Source organism: Rhinolophus ferrumequinum, chromosome 2 (genome assembly GCF_004115265.2).
Source record: "Rhinolophus ferrumequinum isolate MPI-CBG mRhiFer1 chromosome 2, mRhiFer1_v1.p, whole genome shotgun sequence".
Lineage (NCBI taxonomy): Eukaryota > Metazoa > Chordata > Mammalia > Chiroptera > Rhinolophidae > Rhinolophus > Rhinolophus ferrumequinum.
The window spans coordinates 64,257,417-64,275,353 of NC_046285.1; the positions used below are offsets into that span (position 1 = coordinate 64,257,417).

General features: G+C 35.5%; 1 protein-coding gene across 16 annotated transcripts in view; it reads left to right on the top strand.

Annotated features, from left to right (window-relative positions):
- The window catches only part of PEX5L (peroxisomal biogenesis factor 5 like), a 197,442-nt gene that overhangs the window by 109,325 nt on the left and 70,180 nt on the right, over positions 1-17,937 (top strand). For 7 of the 16 annotated variants that reach the window (XM_033089353.1, XM_033089376.1, XM_033089340.1 and 4 more), the window contains one exon: positions 10,214-10,318. The exons of 5 other annotated variants lie outside the window; for them this stretch is intronic. In XM_033089353.1, the coding sequence (XP_032945244.1) occupies positions 10,214-10,318 (105 nt within the window). Of the gene's footprint in view, positions 1-7,818; positions 7,885-10,213; positions 10,319-12,323; positions 12,364-17,937 lie in introns of those variants that run through there. 4 more of the 16 variants (XM_033089360.1, XM_033089427.1, XM_033089388.1 and 1 more) reach the window with 3 other exon arrangements.

Consider the following 17,937-nt stretch of genomic DNA (forward strand, 5'->3'; position numbering starts at 1 on the left):
TACAGCATCAGCATAGCAATAGAAATGTGAGTTACAGATTTATGGTGATTAGAACAAGGGAAACTGGATTTATTTAAAACATTCAGGCACTCCAGGGTCCCAATTCATTTAAAGTCCCCTGTTGACATCATCCTGAGGTGACATCTCACACAGTGTTTCAGGCTGTATCTGAGAGCCAGAGATAAGCTGTGAGCTGTGCCCCCAAAATGCTATAAGGATATTAGCAAGAACTTTGGAAAAATAAAACTATCCAAGTTACATGATTACTTTCCAATTGTTCTATTTTGTCCATTGTTTCATTTTTATGTACATATCAATTATGTATTTTACCTGATGTGTATATTAACTAATTGAAGTCTCTAAAATGTATGTAATTTAATAAACTTTTAGTCGATAATAAATCTTCCTTTGAGCATTCAGGTTTCAAAGGAAATTTGGTTGTTCACAATAAGAGCTTTCACAGCTTCCAGATCTCTCCATGCTTTCCATAACTCCTCTCCACAAGATGGGAAAGACACTTTATTCCCTTTCAAGGAACCAGTAGGCATTAGGGAGGAGCCTTCCCCCCCCACCCCATGGTGCTGATGACCCCAGAGGACTGTCAGGATAAGCAGAGCTAGAACCTGATCCAGAATTTTCGAATAGGAATTCCCAAAGCCTCAAGCTTCTCTCTTGGAGCTTTTCAGGGAAGTCAGACAGATGGGGTACCTTAGCCGCAGACTTTCTTGGCTAGTAGCTTGTGAATTTGACCTAGTTTCTGGAATTTACTTTTCCTGAGTTATAGCAACAAAATTGGGGCATTTGATGACTGGAGAACAAGCTGGTGAAAACACTTGCGTCTGTCAGAAAATGAGGAAAGCCACAAAGAAGTCTACTAAATTGTCAGGTTTCAAAACACAACTCTTGTTCATAAATTAGTAACAGAATTTGCCTGAAACATTCGTAAAGGGGATGAATTCCAGTTCACTAGTTAATAGTCCTCCTCTAGAATGAAAATGGATACAGTGTAATTCAATCTTATGACATCTGCATAAATTTGCTGTCTCAATCATTTTGTAACAGTGTATTTAACATATGGTCTTGTCATCTGTTTAAAATAGGAAGAGATTTGGTCTCTTTGCTATAAAGATAACAACCATAACAGTTAAAGGCCTCTGATTTGTTAGGGGGATGTGACTTATTTTTTTGACTGGGTATGTATATTTTATTTAGTAGGGGCAAGAAGTTAGGGGATACATGTAACCATTGAGAAGTAAAAGAGTTTCCCAGTTCATCATATCAATCCAAGGGAAGTTTTACATGCTTGACCACATGTTTATTTACCTACAGGGATTCTTATTCATCATATTTACTTTAGAAAACTTTCCTATCATAGAAAATGTGGAAAAGACAAGAAAGACAAAGAAATCAAATCTTTGTGTGTGGATCCTCCCAAGTTTCCTTACCACCAACCTTCAACATTCCGGATCTCGTATACTACACCAGCTTGGCTACTTTCACAAACTTAGAAAGCGGACCTCGAGACCCCTTCTCCTACTTCCTTCCAGAAAGAGGCAATGGCTCACCTCCCCTTACACCCAAAACACCATTAATTAAGCATAATTTAAGCAACCAACCACGCTGGTGATGAATGATTCTCATAACACTTAGCTTTCTCTTGAGTGCTGAGTGCAAATAAGATACAAGCAGTCTGGTGTACTTGTATTTGAGGGAACATTTTGGCGGGGCGGCGGGGAAGTAATCTTTAGGACTATGGGTTTTTAGTCATTTTCCTTTTTCTTAAAAGTAATGCCCCAAAATGTGCCTGTTTTGTAAATCATCTGAAACATTTAGAACAAGAAATTGAAAATAACAATAGTAATCCTTTAATAAGGATTACATTTTTTGGTTACATATTCCATCCAATCATCAAAGCCCTCTCAAAATATAAGTAAGAAATTTGGGATTTACCATAAGATCTCATGTACATTTACTTCTTCAATATCAAATATGTGTTAGTAACAGCATCCTCAGCATAAGGTTAAACAAGTTCAAGGGAAACTCATTTTTTTAAGGCAGATCACCAGATAGCAAAAGTTGCTTTCAGGAGCATAATAGAGAAGCTCAATATTAAGATAAAATAGGTTCCAAGTAATTTAGAGCCACATTAAGGAGAGTAATCCATAATAGTAAAACTTCACTAAGTCCGAACTGGTAATAGATGAATGAGAAGTGAATGATGCTATTTTGACCAATAGTCCAGAAAGGTTGCTAAGCAACCAGGGTAAATAAGCCTCAGGCACTTGGTGAGAGTGAGGTGGGGAGGAGTGGTGTTTAACTTTCTCAAAAGAATAAACAAATGGTAAATTGTGAACAAATGGGTCTTGTTAATTTAAAAAAAGCCTTATCTGTCTTTTAGAGCAAATTTTAAGCATCTTTACTTAGCAACACTTTATTAATTTTTTTCCCCTTCTTCCGCCTCCCCCCATCCCACTCTGGTTCAAGCCTTTGTTTCTGTCTAGTTGTGTAGGACACAGCCCCCTGGCCCCTGCTGGTATGATGAGCCTTGCGCTCCTCCACCCACCCCTACCCCCCTCACCCCCCCACCCCCGCTGAGGCAGTCAGTCACCGGTCATCGGTGGGCAGCTCACAGCAGACTTTATGAATTTTAATAAATTTTTATTTAGATGCTTGAAACTTTTATTTATTGGAAAATCTAATTGTGACTTTTATCTAATTCAGAATAAGCTTCTGTGAAAGTTGGCCATATTATGTGATTTCAGTATCTTAAGTAATCTGGAAAAGCTATTCAATTCTTGTATTTATCGAGTAAACTTGAGTGTCTATTCTGTGCTTACAGAGAACTATACCAAATAATACAAAATGTCAAAGGAAATAAGCACAATCTTTGCTTGCACGAGACAGTTTCATGGATGAGACATGGTGAGAGAACATTTTACAAACATAAAGAACTGTAACAGTCCAAGAGAGGAGCTTAATCTGCATGCACAACTCAGGAATTGTGAGTACTGGGCAGATCTGTTCCTCAAATGACCCACTGTGTACTGGAAAAAATGGCGAGGAGTGCTTTAGAACCAATTGGTAACTGGTCATTGAGGGACAGCTTTTAAAAATAGAAGTGGAGACACGGGTTGACTCAACTTCCTCAGAAGTGCTCCTGGATGGTCAGGAACACACCTGAGGCAGGACAGAGTGACGTGCTTCGGCCTGTGGTCTGAGGAAGACATTACATTTTAAGAGTCGCATCAAGTTTACACACCCATGTTTACTGACTCAGGCCTACGCGTGCCAAGTTTTCTGAGCATGTCTTAAGAACTACAAGATGAAAGCTACTAATTAGGCACTCACTAAGATTTGTGAGTACAATAGTTCCCCCTTTTCTGCAAGGGATATATTCCAAGCTCCCCAGTGGATACCTGAATCCTCTGCTGGTACCAAACCTAAAATATACTATAATTTTTCCTCTACAAACATACCTTTTCACTTAAAGAAAGCACCTTCCAGCTTCTCTCTGGCATATCCGAATTGCCTGAATCACTCACTACTCTTGGGCGCTGGGGCCATTATTAAGTAAAATAAGGGTGACTTGAACACAAGCCCTGAGACACTGTGACAGTCTGATACCTGAAACAGCTAAGTGACTAATGGGCGGGTAGCAGACACAGCTCGGATACGTTGGATAAAAGGATGAGTCACATCCCAGGCAGGAAGGGTGATGAGGTTGCCTTGAGACCTCATCAGGCTACTCAGAACAGCGTGCAACTTAAAACTTATGAATTGTTTATTTCTGGAATTTTGCATTTAATATTTTCGAACTGCAGTTGACCACAAGTAACTGAAATCACTGGAAGCGAAATCATGGGTAGGGGAAGACTAGTGTCAGAGGGTCCTGTCAGAGGGTCCCTGGATCCTAGCCAAAATACTAAGAGTAGCAGCAGTAGCAAAGGGGTCTGTTAGGACGAAGCAGCCACCATGGAAGTGGAGAGGGAGGGGGTGGGGGTGTGAAAGCAGCTGCTGCCAAAATAAACCCCGGAAAGAGGTGACAGAGCGATCAGCTCCAGGGACAGCACAGCCACCTCAGAGTGGGGCGCGGCACTGACTGCTGAGAAGACACCCACCCAGAGTCTACTTATGCATTAGGCACAGTGGGCACAGTTCATAGGGCCCAAGATACTGTTAAGGGCCCATAAAAACATTCTAATTTTAATCCCTCTTAAAATGAGAATCCCAAAAATAACTCTTATAATAATGAATGTGTAACTGTAAATCCAGTCTGGACCAACACAGTCATAAAACACAAGTTTTAGTATCTTTTCATGGAGGAAGGGTCCCATGAAGGCAAACGGGCTGTGAAAATCATGTCCCCCAGCACCCATCTTTCAGCTTAGGGAAAGTAAACATCCTGTGATGGGCTTGGAATCCCAGCAACTCTCACTGGGGACGGTTAAAGTTAAGACCATGGAGCGTGCGACCCATGACTTTCTCCCACCACATTCACAGTCTGGAAGGGTCTAGCAAACCGTGCCCATTAGCACATAACACAAACTGAGGGTACAGGAGTTATTTAGTAGAATGTAATTAGAGTCACTCGTCACTCATTTCAGACAACTTCCTAGAAAAGGAAGAGTGCACAGAAAAACAATGCTGGCGGGGGGAAAGAAAGATGGTGAGAAATATATGGAGGGTCAGATGGCAGTCCTCTGTTTAAATGCCCTGTGCCATTATTTTAAATAAAAAGGCACCAAAATGTCTTCACTGCAACATTACTACCCACACTCAGGAATCGGAAATCACATTATTTCCAGCTAAAAACAGATCACTGAACCCATGGTGAATTTATTATGATTTGTGTATTCCACATCAGAATCTCTGGTTAAGAAAAGACAGAATTCTGTTCATGCTTCCCAATTGTATACATCTAGATCTGTGGTTCCTTTGGAATGTCTAGAAGTAAGGATTGACCAGTATGCTCAGATTTAGTTCTATTTGTACCACTTTTTAAATTTATGAAACATTCTGTTGTGGGAAAATGAGTTAAAGACAAGTGTGCTGGAACCAGCATGGTCTGAACCCTCCTCTATGTTGGAAGAAATCTACAGGAAACCAATGAGCTGGGAAAGAACACCATGGGGTAGATGGGGATTGGCAGCGTTCAGAGGATACTGGGGAAATTGCTCTAACCTTTTGCTGTGTTGGAAGTTTGAAGAGAGCATGACACTTACTGTGATATTTACCTTCCTGAGTAAGAGAAGTTTATCCTGGCTCTGCACATGACAGACAGAGAGAGATAAGCTATCAGAAATTAGCCTTTAGTGGCCAGTTTCCAGCAAGTGCGTTTCAGTTCAGGATCCAGAATTTAAGGGATATATAATTTTTTTAGCATATGTGAAACTGAATACCATTTCGTTTTGAACCAAGTTGCCAAAATGTTATAGATGGCAGACATTTATTTATATGTATGTATATAGGAAGAAATGTATTCAGTACATTCACACTTGTAAGCTTGATGGTAGTTTGTCCATCCTTAAAACAGCCATCCTAAAAAAAACTGTTTGATCTCCAATAATGTAAAGGTAAAATTTTGAGGAAAATGCATGAAAATGTCAGGTTTGTTATTTTTATTTTTTTATATATATTTTTTTCCTCAATTTTTGGCAATGGCATGTATTAATTTTTGTAATCGGAATAAAAGGAAGACTATTTTTTAATTCATACATAGATAATTTGGGGTTACCAGAGATGGCCTACTGTTGTAATCTTCTACTTTTCCCCTAATTTAAGATATCTCCATATCTTCTGTTTAATATCTCTGATAGAAATACCCTGGATTATTGTTGATAGATTATTAAAAGTTATTTCTTTAAATTACAAAGCTTCATATAGCAGTAATAGAATCTGCAACTAGAAAATTGCTTATGAATGGACTATGTAACCATGGAATTACATACTTTAAGTACTCCATGTACCCAAAATAGTGTTCAGAAAAATCCTAGTAAAGATGGCATTTAATAGCATTGAGTTAGCATTTAATCAGAATTAGAGAGACGCTGATCTTACAAACCTAATTAAGATCTGCAGAATAAAAAGAAATGTGATACGTGAAATGCTTAGGTTAGTTTTCCACGAAGATAGGAGAAACAGAAACATGTTGGTAGAATTGTGCTTATGAGTGAAATTATGGGTGGCTGATTCTTATTAACCACTGCAAATAGAAGAAAATATTTCTCAAAAATGTTTGCTTGATCCAGACTCTGTCATTACACCAAGAAGAGGTTGCTGCCCAAAGCTTGAGTGATATCATAAAACAACCTGCATGTGTGACAGTCAGTGAGGGCTACTTGGAGAGCCCTCCAGCCCTTCAAGCCAGATGAAGACGTAACAGTGTAGTAGAGAAGGAAGCTGGGAGCCAGGTCTGGGTTTCCCATCCTGGCTCAGCCACATACTAGCTTTGAGGCCTTGACCAAATCAATCCATCTCAGAGCCTCAATATCCCGAAATACCTAGCAAAGATAATTGGAATCCCACAGAGCTCTCATGCAATCAAACAAATAAAAACACATAAAACACCTAACAGAGGGCCCAGCACATAGCAGCTTCTCCAAATAATGTAGTTCCCTTCCTCGTGAGACAGGTCTGGGGCCAATACCTCCTCATCTGAAGATATCTGGTAGCTTCATAGCCTGGTGTCCAGCTGAGAATATCCTGTGACTTTTTTTGCTCTGTTTCTTATATTCTATATTTTAAAAAACAGAAGGGAGCCAAAACTGGGTTTGCTTACTAATGCTAGTGTCGCTTGCTATACGCGCTGTGTTTCATTCATTTATGCCTGTCTTATAATAGAAGTTAATAAAAGACTATTCTCAAGAATGATTATTTGTTAGAAAAGCTATACTTTTATGTGTTTCATTGGTAAGGAAACAAAATGATAAAACAAACAAAGAGAAATATCAAAGAATTTTCTACAGCAAACCACCAAGAAAAATAGAATTTACCCCTTATGTTAATATTGCTTTCCAAACAATCAAAAATATCTTAAGAAATTCAACAAGGTGGTGGGAAAAGGTGATTTTGAAATATTGTTTGAAAAGAAACAGGCTGAAATAATTGCTGGAGGGTGTCACGATGTGATAATCAACTTGTACAATCCCACTATTCTTTTCTGTCACTGCTAAGAATGACATAAATGTATCCTGGCTTAATGTAATCTACATCCACTTACATGCTTGAGTGTATATTCAGTCAATTATTTTATTTTTACTGTCTTCGTGTTACTTCAAATAATAGATTAATATTTTCCTTTGGTGTAGTTGTATTTAGAAACTGAGCTTGAAGTCTGGATAATTATACGCATAGAGTTCTTAACAATGTTTTAAGCCGCTGACTTCAAACAAGGAAAAAACCTGCACAGTTGTATTACCGTCAGCCCTGTAGAGCTGCTGATAAGCAAAGTTGTGTTGTTTCATGAATTAACAAATCAGTTATCAGCCGGGTTCTGAATTTTAGAAATGTTATGCCACAAGGTAAATGGACAAGTCAGAAATAACCCAGCTTGATTTGAAGATACTAGGTAGAAGTGGCAGTATGATCTGGGGGACTTCTTGGTGTGACATTTGAGTGTATTCACTTGATTTGGCAGTGGTGTTAGACGCTCTTTGGAATCCTGGAGATGTCACTGTGCCAGACCTTCATGTTCCGTTCTCGGACTGTACCACACTTATGAAACAGTGAGGTTCGTGGGGTAATGACTCAAAAGCCAAAAGTCTATAATGAAAGACCTTTGTTAGCAGGTTCTAACCTGGGTGTCATGACTCTTTTCAGGTAGTAGGTGTAACCTTGAAGAAAAAGTGGCACTGTCTTCAAAAAAGTGACCTGACTCTGGCTTTGGTGGGTTTTTCTGCAAGAAATAAAAAGCACCGCATGTGTTAATTATATATCCTTTCTAGCTGACCACTGCTTTGTTCTAGAGTTCAGCATGAAAGGACTAATTTTTGTTTTGTTTTGTTTTTGTTTTAGTAAAATGGCATGTCCGTTGCTAATTTTAGCTATTATAGTTGCACATGTGAAAAATATCTATATGTAGTTTGTGGATTGGTAGCATTTCAAATAAATAGTATGTTGAAATATGTCCTAAAAATGTTTGAGATGCTTATCAGTTGACATTTTTTCCTTAGCTCAAGAAAAGAGTCTGAAGTATTATTCTTTAAAAAAAAAAATTAATACTTTGTAACATTAGATTTGTTATTTTAAGTATATTAGGAATTTAAATGTAAGCATGCCACTTTGTTTATTGCTATACTATTAGAACTTCTTGGAGCATGGAAAGACTTCTTCACAAATGATTTTGCTCTTTTGAAAAAAAGAAACTGCAAAAATATTTATTAAACTATATTTAGTCTGTAAATGAGTGTAGCTTATAAACGTATACTAAGCTTATAGTATATAATGTTTCATTTAAATAATTTTTGTTTTGAAAAAACGTAAAATAGCTTAACAGTGCCACAGTAAATCTTTTCCCAAAATTCAGAATTGTACGTATGTCTATTTTAGGAAGTTCACATTGCATCATTTAAAAACCTGGGATGATTATGCACTCCAATTTTTTATGCAATAAATCGTTTTCCCTTTATTCTTCCAGAAGTCAGTTATTCTAAGAATTGTGGCCATATAAACTTTTCAGAACATATATGATAACTACAACTGTTATATCTGATGAATAAAATCTCTAGTAGTTGATATTCCATCATGGAAATAACACATTATCATTCAATAATGCTAGTTCTTAAGTCAAAACAAACCAAAGGAAACTTTCAGCATTATAAAGAAATTCACACATTTTTAAAAACCAGTTACTATATAGAAAGATTTTCTTTGCTTTCTTAAATAAAATTTACCACTCATTGCACTTTAGAAAGGCAATGCCTGAGAAAATGGACAGTGTTTTACTTCCCAGAGTAAACCTACCTTCTAAATACTTAAAGCCCTGTGCAAGCCCATGATAATAATATAGTTCTATCCTTTTTAGTTGCATAGAAACTATCAAGATTTGTTAACCTCTGCGGTTAATATTCACCCTAGCGCTTAATTTCCTTTCAGACAACAGACCCCCATATGTCCATTTTTGTTTCTTTGCCTACGTTATTTCTGTATGCTACATTTGTATTTTAAGTAGATTTACAACACAGCACATTTCATATGTACTCTTAGTATAAAATCATTTTCTCCAGGGAGGTTCTGCTCAGAAACCTAAGAAAATGGAAGTTTTTTTTGTTTTTAAAGTGCTTAAAGATTATTTAATTTTTACATAGTATGACATTTTTCTAATTGGGTTGGGAAGGTGATATTTTGTGTGGTTTTTTTTTTCCATTATGCCATATTCACTCTCAAAATCTTCAAAACCTGTTCAACCAAAAATATAGAAACCAGTATACCCTTCATAGCCCACAATTCTGCTTATATGAGACAAAAAATGTAGGGAGATATAGATATCTACATCTATATTTATATCTATATCGATCAGTGCCTCAATTATTAATCATCCTTTATTTACATCTGGATTTATGGGATTTTCCAATTAAAAGACATTCTAAAATTGAAGTTCTTTGGTTTCAAAAACATTGAGAGTTACAATTTTTTTTCATACCATCTCCACAAAATAAATAAGTTGGGTGAATTCCTGTGATGTTAAGCCACTGAAAAATTTTTAGAGGTTTTATGATACTTTTATTCTTTTTATGCCCAATCCCCTCAAAAATGACAGACCCAGAGACCACCCACCAAACCCTCTGTGGGAGTCAGACCCTGATCCTAATCCTTGTCCCAGACTCGTCACCCTCATTCAAAACTTTTAGGGATTATATAGGAATAATTTATAAATGAACATAACAGGCAATCCATGTTTTTAAATCGATACTACAAAAATTATGTTCATGTCATGCAAATTGCCTTAAAATATATTATACATATAAAATACTATGTTAAAATTAAATATAATATGTCAGCTGTAAAGGTGACAAAGTAGCTAACTAAAAGTTCACAAATAATCTTTTTTCAGATTTCGTGTGTTTTCTCCTCAGCCAAAAGCCTCAAGATTCACTTGCAGCAGCCTACCTCTTCATTTTTGTTGGATTGCTCTTTAAACATTAGAATATCTTGTAATAAATCATAAGTTAAAGATTTCTCCTGATACAAGTCATTGTTGATTTCACTGTTATAGGGAAAAGGCTCTAGGGCGGCAGATAAGGCTGTTGCCATGGTGATGAAGGAGATACCGAGGGAGGAGTCTGCTGAAGAAAAGCCCCTCCTTACTATGACATCACAGGTGGGCAGACCCATAGGGTTCCTGTAGGAAGCTGACATATGTTAATATATCAGACGTTGTGATTTATAACTAGAAAAAAAACATTAACTTGAACCAATTTCTTAAAAACCACAGTTTCAATGAAAAAAAATTATATAATATAAAATGAAAACCAAAATTGCTAAAAAAAAAAAAAGGAAAATTCCATCATTTAGTTATTTATTTGTGAATATTAATTTTCATTACTTAACTTTAGTTTAAAAAAGAAAATGTACGTGCAAGTGAAACATGTTGCTTCTTTATAAAGGAGTCTTGTTAACAACTTTGGGAAAGAAATAACAATTAAGCTAAGAACAACAATTTGAAGAACAACAACCAAAAAAATCAAATTCCTATGAATAAATACAAGTTATATTGTATACATATGTCAGTTTACCAGTAGGATATCTAAATTTTCTTAAATGTTAAATATATTTATGTTGTGACTATGCATACTACATATATGTCTACACATATTTATGTGGATAACTAGTTTACAGGAATGAGCCAGAAGTCCCTGAGTCCCCCTGCAGAAAATGGCATCTGTGACCCCTCTTATACTTAGTGACCTTGACAACAAAAATATCATCTCTATTATAAGCACATGAGGGCCATTTTCAGCACTTATTATAACAAGTATAGAAAAAAGTTTGCATTTATATGCAAAGACATGCTGAGACTATGAATCCTGTATGTCCTCAGGGACTTTTGAAACACCCTGTAAAATCCACATAAATATGTATAATATACTCATCACCACTCTGTGGAACTATCAGTTTTAAATTCTTAAATGAAAAATATTTTTACTTTCATTTATCTTATGATTTAAATAGATTGTTATCGTAAACATTTCTTTTTTTCCATAACGCAATAGTAAGTGCAGTGATTCAGTTCCAATTATATGAAAATGTCTAGAATTAGAGAAATGTCCATTTACAGTCCTCATATCAAAAGCTAAATTATGGCAACTTATTTTTAGAATATCATCAGATCACATCCCCAGCTGTTGCCAACATGTGTGGTTTTATTTTATTCTAATCACTATGTTGTAAGTAATGAAAATTATAACAACATGTAACATCAAAATTGAATATTAGAAAAGTTACTAATGATTCCCAGGACTTTGGGATAAATTTCATGCCGCGAGTTTTTATCCATAAAGAAGAAGAGATGCTTCTTCCCAATGACACATAGCGGTGGTTGGAAAGAAATTTGCTTAAGATTTGCCAAGGTCTCCATTCTTTGCATAATTTACACAGTAAAACATACAATTTTACACTCATCTCTTGCCTTCGATAGAATCCATGTCCAAATATTCAGTCCATAGTTTCTCAGGTGAATGCTAAGGGAAGTGAGAACTACTTTAAATTCTTGGCTAAGGACAGAGCCATATACATCAGCAGATAATACCTATCAAGATTTGCGATTGGCATAGTTGTACTGCAACGTATCATTTCAGGGCATCACAATTTAGGATAGGCTCTAGTCTCCAAAATTCTTTTTCCCTAAAACCATGCCTTGCTATGTGCTTCCCAGTAATCCTTTTCAAATGTCCAAAATTATCATGATCACCTAAGCTTGAATTTAAAATTTAATGCAAAATAATATTTTTTATTTTTTAATTTAGAAAAGAAATTGTGATTATTACCATTTTCTCATATTCAGAACATTTGTGTGTACCAAGTTCCTTCTTTAATCCCTGTCAAATGTTGCATTAACTGTTTCTGAGGTATTAGTTACAATTTTCCTGCATGAAGATTATATAATGCTTTCTTTGATGCATCATATTCTTGTTGCATACTGGCTAGTTTATGAATCAGCAAACAGTTCTGATTCATAAAATGTAATGCACCTGTTGTGTTGTTAATTTTATGGAATTAATTCAGTGACAGCTGTGATACAATTATTTCTCAGTCAAATGCAGTTTTATTAGTTGATATACTTTTTCCACTATACACAAGTGGCTTCTTCCCTGCTATGCACCAGTGGCGTGCACAAGCCAAAAAGCAGCAGAATGATCTGAAAAAGTGAGTACTTCTCATGGCACCACAGCATCCAATCCGTGTACCATATACCACATTCTTACTCGTGATCCTGTGTGAATGTATTAGTGTCTTGAAACATGTTTGTCCCAGTGTCTCCTGCAAAGCCCCTTATTACATAATGCTACATACTGCCGAATACATCGACTCATCTTCATCACTGGTGTGTTGATGCCAGCTGCTCATTCATAGATCCAGATACATCTGAAGCTAATTGCTGCTATTTCAATAATGTCCTGTGATAGAATAAGTCCTTGAAACACAAAGTCCCTCACTTGTTTAGCAACTGCTCATTCAACAGATTATTATAAGCATAGTTTCCATTGAAGCATTTTTTTGTGTGTTATGTGATTATTACACTCACTTGTAGAGGAATTTAGCCAAACATACTCCCGTGAAGTCATTTATAGTACATTGAACATATTGAACAAAACAGTAGAGTTGGCCAGGTAATGTGAACTCAGAGATTGCTGAACCGCTGAGAATTGCTCTTTTTGTTGAATTTAATTATTAATTTTGTATTAACAAACAATATGTCCAGCACTTTAAAAAAGCTCAAGTTCATGCTGTCCTAGACTAACACTTTAAGTCAAACAGTATGTAAACAAATGTGCATTGATGAAAGGATTGAAGGAAAGACAAAGATGTGAATTGTCAAGTCTTCGAGGAAAAGGTTTCTCTAGATCTGTGATGTTCAATCCAGTAGCCACTAGGCATGTGCTTATTGAGTACTTTGTCACTCCCCACAAACTCAGACGTGCTAGTAGAAAATACACACAAGATTCTGAAGAAAAGTCTAAAGAAACATAATGTAAATTAGCACATTAATAATTTCTATATTGATTACATGTTAAAAAGATAATATTTGGGATATATTGGGCTAAATAAAATATATTGCTAAAAAAATTATTTTCACCCGTTTCTTTTCACTTTTTTTTTAAATGGCTACTAGAAAATCTAAAATGACCAGGTTCTCATTATATGAGCAGCACTGCTCTAGACTGTAATAGTATAAATAAATCCAATTTGAGAATAGAAGAGAAAACTGTGTGCCAAAAATTGATTATATTATAGAAAAAAAAATTTGTTCTTTATGAGAAAGAAATGACCTTAGTGAATATTTTTCTCTCATAAAGAACTTTCAGCAATTTTCATTTTAACCACCTCTCCTGGTATTTTTTTTAGCAAGGTATAGCCCATTCATTTTTTTCCTATAGAGTATGGTGCCTTAAAACAATGTATTCCAAACTTCTTCTTGTTAAGGGAGTTTTTTGTTTGTTTATTTTTGTTTTTTTTTAAGCGAACTCGGCCTTTGTTTTTCTATCTGCCCCCACCATCTTATACCTCCATATTGATGTAATTTTATCTTTATTGTAATAAAAATAAAAAGAGTAATGTCCTTGATGGGTAAAAACATTCTCAAGACTACTAAATATAGCTTTGTTTCGGTTTCTGTTACTAACTTGAAACAATTGCTCTAATTATGTTTTCCTGCCTGCCCTACTGTTACTGCTATTCAAGCTGTAAACAGTAATATCTGTTCATTTTCCCCATGAATAGATTCATATTTTATAAATCTAACTATCCCCTCAGGAAAAAATTTGTAGTCAGTTGGTCGATATTTAGATCAAGCCAAAGAATTGAAAGTTATCACATGGTATCCTTTACAAGAAGATCCACTGGGACTCCTATACTGTATTGGAACTGCTGGGGGTAGGGGAGCAGAGTAGGGGACAGAACTGTTTCTCCTATTAATTCATAAAAGATTAATTCTGTCCGGTGTTAGAGTTACCATGACAAATCTCCCAAAGTCTGAATACTTAAGGGACTCATGGTATTGATTTAATTGTCTTCGATGAATTGATGAATTGAGTCAACTAACTTAGTTTTGATATGGTCACTATTTTGATGGGCATTGCACGAATATCTAAACTCAGATAAGACTCATAAAGCCATGAACAAATAGCTCAGTTACAAAATTATGAACGAAACCTACTTAACAAATGACATGTGCTTTGAATCAACAGGGGGACAAATAATAAAGACATTTTCAAAATGCATAAAGATATACTTATTAAAAGCATATTTGTGTTTTTATTTATATCGAAAGAAAACAACCTTAAATTTTTTCTATCATTTAGATGCAGTAAAGACATGATATTACAAATTTTATAAATCAACATTACAAACGTGAGATATTTGTTAGCTGTTTTGTAACTTATTTACTTCAATTTTTTAACTATTAAGATTATTCTTTAAGTATTAAAATGTGTAAAAATAAAAATAGAATATTTTACTTTAAACTAGAAAAAATTTGAGATCATCATCTGAAGCGTAAAATTACAGAATAATGGATTGTTATCTTTAAAGACCTTGTTTTATTATCTAAAATGTAGTTTGGTCTGAAGTTAATTCTTAGTGATATAAATTATAATCTTTAGCTCTTTTTTTAAAATGAAACATCTAAGCAATATATTGGTTAAAGATAAACAAACTTAGATTTCAGTCACAACCTAAGTTATATAAACATATACTGAAACTTAAATAACAGGCAGTATTTAAAAGCAAAATGTTCTCCTTTCATCTTGGTTAAATATTCCCGTAGCTTGGATCATATAATTTAATTTTTTAACATTGAAATTAGAGAAATTCAAGTTGAACGAAGGCAAATGCATTTTTATACAAAGTTTTAAAACAGACAATACTTCATTAAAGCTGGATGATACCATCTGCATTTTGCTCAACACAAAACACAATTAGGAACCAATTTCATCCTGCGGTGGCTAGTATTAGCCACATCAAGTGACCAGTCTAAGTCATAAGTAAATTGAAGGCATTTGACAACAATCACAACCTCTGATTGTAAGGAAGGAGTAAAGGTTCAATAGTCTTTTGAACTGAGTGACAAGTAACCACTATATGGAAGTTCTCACCTGTCTTCTTACTTCTGCTAATTCCTTTTGTTTCCATGTCCACTGACCGTGTAAGGGTTTCCCCACGAAATCTCCCAACCTGAATATCTGATTTAAAATCCCTGAGGGAAGTAGTAGTGTTATATCTTGAAGTGCCGCTGGCTTCCCATTTGCATTGGTCCATGTCCTTCTTCCAAGAACGATGTGGAGCAGGCCTATGCTTTTGTTCCAATTTTTCTCTTTAGACACGCACTCTGCATTCTTGATGTTTTGGTAGAAGATTTTCATTAGGAAATGTTTCCTTAGGTAACTCTAGGTTTCCACATATTTAAATGATGTGACACGGGGGGTGAGGGGCGGGGAATGAACTTAGATTTGTCATTTAAAACCTATCAGAAAATTGGTAAACATTTCTGAGGACCTGGCTTCTCTGTGACTTGATCAAACCCAGTATGAAATTGAGGATGCCCATGCAATAATTCTTTTATACAAGTCACCATTCAGTTAAACTGTATAAAATCAGTCGACATTTATTAAACTGCTACTATGAGATACAAAAATGAATTGGGTAAGGTCTCTAGTCTCTATTCTAAACCAATAGGTCATAGTTTAGTGGGAGGAAAACAGGTAAAACTCAGGTTATAAAACTGGGGAAAGCATGGGAGGGAACATGGAGATGCTGTAAGAAGGAGTTTGCTGCCTGGAACTGCAGAAGGTTCCCAGACAATGTGCCAGTAAAATGGAATCCTGAAAGAGAAATAAGAATCTATCACCATCAGAAAGGCTTTTGAATTTATCTAAATACTGAGAAGGGGACAAAGGAGTATAGGAAATGAAATTTTTTAAAATATAAACAGAGTGAGAAAAATGCCCTAGCAACTAATTAAGTGGGTTATTTTAACTTGGTTATGATAATCTAATTGGACCAAAATTACAATCACTCCAACTCAGTTATTCAAAAAAAAAGGAACTTTTTGACTCACCTTTTATTATTTTTATAACATCAATGTACTCTGTACCCAAAGCATCAAATGAGGTAAGTTCATAAAGTATTTTCAAATCAAAGGAATTCTAAAGGAAAGTCAATAAGAAGTCTTCTCCCAGTGAATAAGGAGAGAATAAATGGCATACGATTTGGAAGTAAAGCTTAGGAGAACTGTTTGGGAGAGTCAGTTCAGTTTGCATTTTCCCTTTATGACCTAAAAGATTTACTTATTCTCAAGTCACCATAAAAATCATAAACTTGTTTGAAAATGAGGAGCGGGTCATGTGAAAAGCTATTCTTACCTATACAAGTAAAAATAAAATGGGATTTAGTAGGGCTCAAGTAATGATTCCTAAATTCATCCAACTGAAAACACAGTTCAAAATTGGACTATTTGAGATCTTTTTATATCTTCAATTTCTGCAAAGTTACTGTCCCATTTGGTAGCCCTTTATTGAGCCCCTCTTCTATGAAGAGATTCTATTAGAAGTTTTGAAGGATATAAATATGAGTAAGCCATAACCTCTGACCTCAGAGCTTATAGGAAAGATTTCTGTATGATATCTCCTGTTTCATCTTCCATATTTCAATCAAAACGAAAAGACTTTCAGTTCTCAAACTACCTTCCCACACTATGTGAAATCTAGCCCTTTATCTTCTCCACCTCTGAGCCCTGCCACTAGTCACCCCCCTTTTCAACCCCAGCATTTCCCAACAGCTAAACTGTGCTTCAGCTTGAGAAGCACTGACTCAGAAAGTAGTTTATTTCCCCTTTGATTTGTATCTGTGGAAGAAAGCCACAGAAGCATCTCAGTTAGCACTGGGTACACATAACATCTCCATCAGTCCAGGTGTGCAGTATGGCCAAAAACAAGACAGTAGGTGGGCAAGAGACATAGACCTGCTGAGGCAGAGGATTAGGAGACTGGAGAAGCCATCCATGCCCTCGTCCTGGCTCCCTAGGGTCTCTCTGGAAAATCTCCCCTTTGGCATGCCTTTCCTCCTATGCTGAGAAAAACCTGAGGATACTAGTGGTACTTTCTCCAGAAAATAAGCCTGAAGTCTGAATGAGGAGAGAGGCTCCAAAAATAAACTATAGTAAAACATACTATTACCTTTGGTACAGCAGACTTGCCTAAAAGAACAAATCTCTCAATTAATTGTGCTTTTTTCCTTTATTTTTCCATCTAGATATTTATGTGACAAAGGTCTTACTTTCTAAAATTCTTTTATCAAATTTAGACTATAACTTTTCAGTGTTTACAACTAAAAGTATGTACAGAAATCTAACACCCTGGTCTTCTAAAACTATAGGTAATTTATGCCTATTCCACACGTCTGTTCATAGAGCTGTGATTTAGTAATAAATTTTCAGTCCTTTATTTTAACAAAAGAATTTAATTGTATCCAAAGTAAAGAAAAAATATATATGGGGACTTTTGTGGATGGTAGTTTACACTTATCTTCACATAATAATTGATCTCCAAATTATGACTAAGAAATAACTAAATTATTCTTAGTTATCTATCAATCAAATCAGACTTCAGAGAAATAATGGTTATTAAAGAGATAGTGATGACATCACACATACATATATATATATACTTTTAAAGTTGCGGTTGTATTGTCTTTGCACCTTATACACTTTAGCCAATAGATCTA